Source organism: Pyrgilauda ruficollis, unplaced genomic scaffold, assembly GCF_017590135.1.
Source record: "Pyrgilauda ruficollis isolate IOZ18807 unplaced genomic scaffold, ASM1759013v1 scaffold189, whole genome shotgun sequence".
Classification (NCBI taxonomy): Eukaryota; Metazoa; Chordata; class Aves; order Passeriformes; family Passeridae; genus Pyrgilauda; species Pyrgilauda ruficollis.
Genome location: NW_024517984.1, coordinates 574,166 through 577,528, shown reverse-complemented (window position 1 = coordinate 577,528; position 3,363 = coordinate 574,166). Strand labels below are relative to the sequence as shown.

At 73.0% G+C, this 3,363-nt stretch overlaps 3 protein-coding genes across 3 annotated transcripts in view; 2 read left to right on the top strand and 1 right to left on the bottom strand.

The window, feature by feature from the left end:
• The window catches only part of ASB16 (ankyrin repeat and SOCS box containing 16), a 2,436-nt gene extending 1,643 nt beyond the window's left edge, over positions 1-793 (top strand). Inside the window, 3 exon segments of the mRNA XM_041465386.1 lie at positions 1-226; positions 300-413; positions 493-793. The exon segment at positions 1-226 is cut by the window's left edge and continues 13 nt beyond it. Coding sequence (XP_041321320.1) covers positions 1-226; positions 300-413; positions 493-678 — 526 coding nt within the window. The 3' untranslated portion in view covers positions 679-793.
• A 126-nt stretch (positions 794-919) lies between these two features.
• TMUB2 (transmembrane and ubiquitin like domain containing 2) lies at positions 920-3,077 on the top strand. Its single transcript, XM_041465388.1, has 3 exons — positions 920-1,254; positions 1,481-2,244; positions 2,462-3,077. Exons 2-3 carry the CDS (start codon positions 1,781-1,783, stop codon positions 2,829-2,831), a joined length of 834 nt encoding a protein of 277 aa, XP_041321322.1. The 5' UTR covers positions 920-1,254; positions 1,481-1,780; the 3' UTR covers positions 2,832-3,077.
• A 168-nt stretch (positions 3,078-3,245) lies between these two features.
• LOC121352460 overlaps positions 3,246-3,363 on the bottom strand; it is a 982-nt gene continuing 864 nt past the window's right edge. The window contains exon 2 of the mRNA XM_041465415.1: positions 3,246-3,363. Within this exon, the coding sequence (XP_041321349.1) occupies positions 3,253-3,363 (111 nt within the window). The 3' untranslated portion in view covers positions 3,246-3,252.

The following is a 3,363-nucleotide window of genomic DNA, read 5'->3' as shown; positions in this document are numbered from 1 at the left end:
CGCGGGGCGCAAGGGCCACACGCCGCTGCACAACGCCTGTGCCAACGGGCACCCCGAGCTGGCCCGGCTGCTGCTGCGCCACGGCGCCGACGCCGCCGTCCCCAACGGCGCCGGGGACACCCCCATGGACTGCGCCCTGCGCGCCGTGCGCGAGTACCGCCAGCAGCGGCCCGAGGAGACCCTCGCCCTCCTGCTGGACCACGGCGCCCGCCCCGCGCACCCCAAGGTGGGGCGCGGGGGTGACGGGGGGCACGGGGCGGTGGCGGTGTCACGCCTTGGTGACACGGCTCTGCTGGCAGATGCTCAGGCTGTGCTGCCAGCACCCGCCGGCGCTGGAGGTGATGCTCAACGCCTACGACCGCGTGCCCCCCGCCGACGGCTGGGTGGAGGCCGTGCCCCCCGAGATCTGGGAGGTAAGGGGGTGTCCTGGGGGGTCCCGGGCTGTGCCCCTGTCCCCAGCCCAGCCCACCGTCCCCCGTGTCCCCCTGGCAGGAGCACCAGGAGTTCTATGCCTCGGCCGTGCGCATGGTGGGGCGGCCGCGGCGGCTGCAGCACCTGGCGCGTGTGGCCATCCGGCGTCACCTGGGCGCCCGCTGCCACGCCGCTGTCCCCAGGCTGGCACTGCCACCCCCGCTGCGCCGCTACCTCCAGCTGCCCATCGAGGGTCTCATCTCCTGAGGGCACTCCGTGTGTCCCCACTGCTGTCCCCTCCGTGTGTCCCCTCCATGGCCCCCACCGGTGTCCCCTTGCTGTGTGCCCCCCGTGCCCTGGTGTCAATAAAGGACATGGCAGAGGTGGCTTTGTGGGCAATGGCAACTGCTGTGGGGACAGGGGACTGTGGGGACGAGGGGGGACAGAGCCAGCGGGTCGCAGGTGGCAGGGAGGGGACAGATGGGCCCTGGCGGATGTGGGGGCAGGGGATGAGGGGGTGACAGCGCGGCCGGGGGGGTCCGGTCCCGGTCTGGGCCTTTGGGGGGGGGCGGGGTTCAGCCCGCAGTTCCCACGATGCTCCCGAGGCCCCGCCCCGCCGCGGCCCTGACCCCGCCCCAAACGGACCCCGCCTCCAGTCACAGCTCCGCCCACTCACGGCCCCGCCCACTTTGGGGCGCGTCCCGCTCGCTCCACCCTCTCATTGACCACGCCCACTGGGCGCGGTCGTGACGTAACCCTCTCGCGCCCCCCGCCCCCTCCCGCCCCCTGGCGGCGCGCGCTGTGACGTGGCGCTTCCGGCGCGGGCGGCGGCGGCGGGAGGCGGTGAGTGGGGGGGGGGCACCGGGACCCCCGGGGACACCCCGGGACCGCGGGGCTGACAGGGACACACCGGCACCCCCCGGGATGGCCGGGGCTGGCAGGGACCCCCGGGATACACGGGGACCGGTAGGGACACACCGGGACCCCCGGGGACCGGCAGGGACATCCCCCGCTCCTCCCGCCCCGCCGTGCCCGGGCTCCGCTGACCGCATCGCTCTGCTCCGTCCAGGTCGGGGATGGCCTGACCCTGCCCCGCTGGGCACCGAGGGGCTGCGGGACCCTCCGGGACCCCCGGGACCCTCCGCCGGGCCCGGTGAGGTGAGCGCAGCGCTGCCCGTTCGGTGTCTCGGGAGCGAGGAGCGGAATCCGCAGCGAGCAGCTCCCGTCGCTGCGGTCCCCGGTGCCCGGGAGCAGCCGCGGGGTCCGTTCTGAGCCCGAAGGTGGCACCGGGGCAGCGCCGGGGGTCCCCACTGCCGCCGCACGGCTCGGTCACCCCGGGTACCGCGGGCTCCAGGCGGGGGTCGCGGAGATGGAGCCCCCGGCCGCCCCGCTCATCCTGGGGGTGGGCGACGAGGTGACGCTGGTGGCCGGGGTGGCCGTGCTGGCGCTGGCGCTGGTGCTGGCCTGGCTGTCCACGTACGTGGCGGACGGCAGCAGCCAGCTCCTGGGCACCGGGGACGCGGCCGTCATCCGCCTCGGGTCCGCGGGGGCCGCCGAGGCCCCGGAGCCCCCCGGGACCCCCGAAAGCGCGGAGGAGAAAGCGGAGGAGGAAGGGGAGGCGGCGGCGGCGCGGGGGGACAGCGGGAGCGCCCCCGAGCCCGGCCCGGAGCAGCGGCTGGAGGCGCGGAGCTCGTCCCGGGACCCCGCCGAGCCCGGTGCCCCCGCGGCGGGGGACGCGTGTCCCGGCCTCATCAAGATCCGCCTCAAGTTCCTCAACGACACCGAGGAGGTGGCGGTGGCCCGGCCCGAGGACACCGTGGGGATCCTCAAGAGGTGAGGCCCGGGGGACACGGGGGGGTGTGTGCAGCTTTCATCCCTCCCGCTGTGCCAAAAATACCGGGGGCTGTGGGCTTTGGAACAGCGAGTTTAAAAGAGGCGGCGGTGGCAGTGCCATCGCTGTCCCCTCCCCGTTTAACGGCGGGGGTTCCCACCCCGGGGGGCTCCGTGAGCGCCGTCTCTGCCGCCTCCAACCCGCTCCGTCCTCCCGCAGCAAATACTTCCCGGGCCAGGAGAGCCAGACGAAGCTCATCTACCGCGGGCAGCTGCTGCAGGACCAGGCGCGGACGCTGCGCTCGCTCCGCATCACCGACAACTGTGTCATCCACTGCCACCGCTCCCGGGGGGCCACCGCGGCCGCCCCCGCCCTGCCGGAGCCCGGCCCCGCCGCCCCCGCGGCCCCGGGGCTGCCCCTGGGCGGGGGGACGCTCATGGTGCCCACGGTCATGGTGGTGCTGGCGCTGGGCTGGTATTTCCGTATCAATTACCGGCAGCTCTTCACGGCCCCGGCCACCGTGTCGCTGATCGGTGTCACCGTGCTGGTCACCTTCCTGGCCTTCGGGGTGTACGGACAGGCGGGGTGAGGCGGGGGGGAGCCGGGGAGGCACCGCGGTGTCCCTGTGCCCGTCCCCGGACCGGAGCCAGCACAGTGGCAGCTCGGCGTGTAGGTCCCAGCCTTGCTGCCGGACTTTACCCCCCAAAAAGGGGCTGTGCCCCCCCAAAACTGCACTGCCCCTGCCCAGCCCCAGCTCCGGACAGTGGGACAGCACTGGAATGGGCCGCGGCTTCTTCCCAAGGACTTTTTAATGCGAATAAAGGGTGTCGGGTCACCCCAGTGGTACCTTCCTGCTCTGGGGCTGCTCTCTCCTACCCCCCCCATGGCTGGGGGGCCATAAAAACAAATCCGGCCCCACCCGTGGGGAATGGAGTGGGGGGAGATGGATGGGGGTGGGGGTAAAGGCCCTGTTTAATTAACGAGCCGTAATTAATGCCAGGGATACCAAGTCAAGATGCAGTTTTATTTACAGGGGCAGCCACAACCCACTCACGGGACACACAGACCTCACAAGGGCTCATTTCCCCTGCGGGGGGGGGGACACGCAGAAACACCGGGGG

Bases quoted from the DNA above. Each gene is read 5' to 3' on its own strand.
- TMUB2 (XM_041465388.1), top strand. From the start codon at position 1,781: ATGGAGCCCCCGGCCGCCCCGCTCATCCTGGGGGTGGGCGACGAGGTG. The intron at 2,245-2,461 runs GTGAGGCCCGGG...GTCCTCCCGCAG, and splicing joins ACCGTGGGGATCCTCAAGAG to CAAATACTTCCCGGGCCAGG.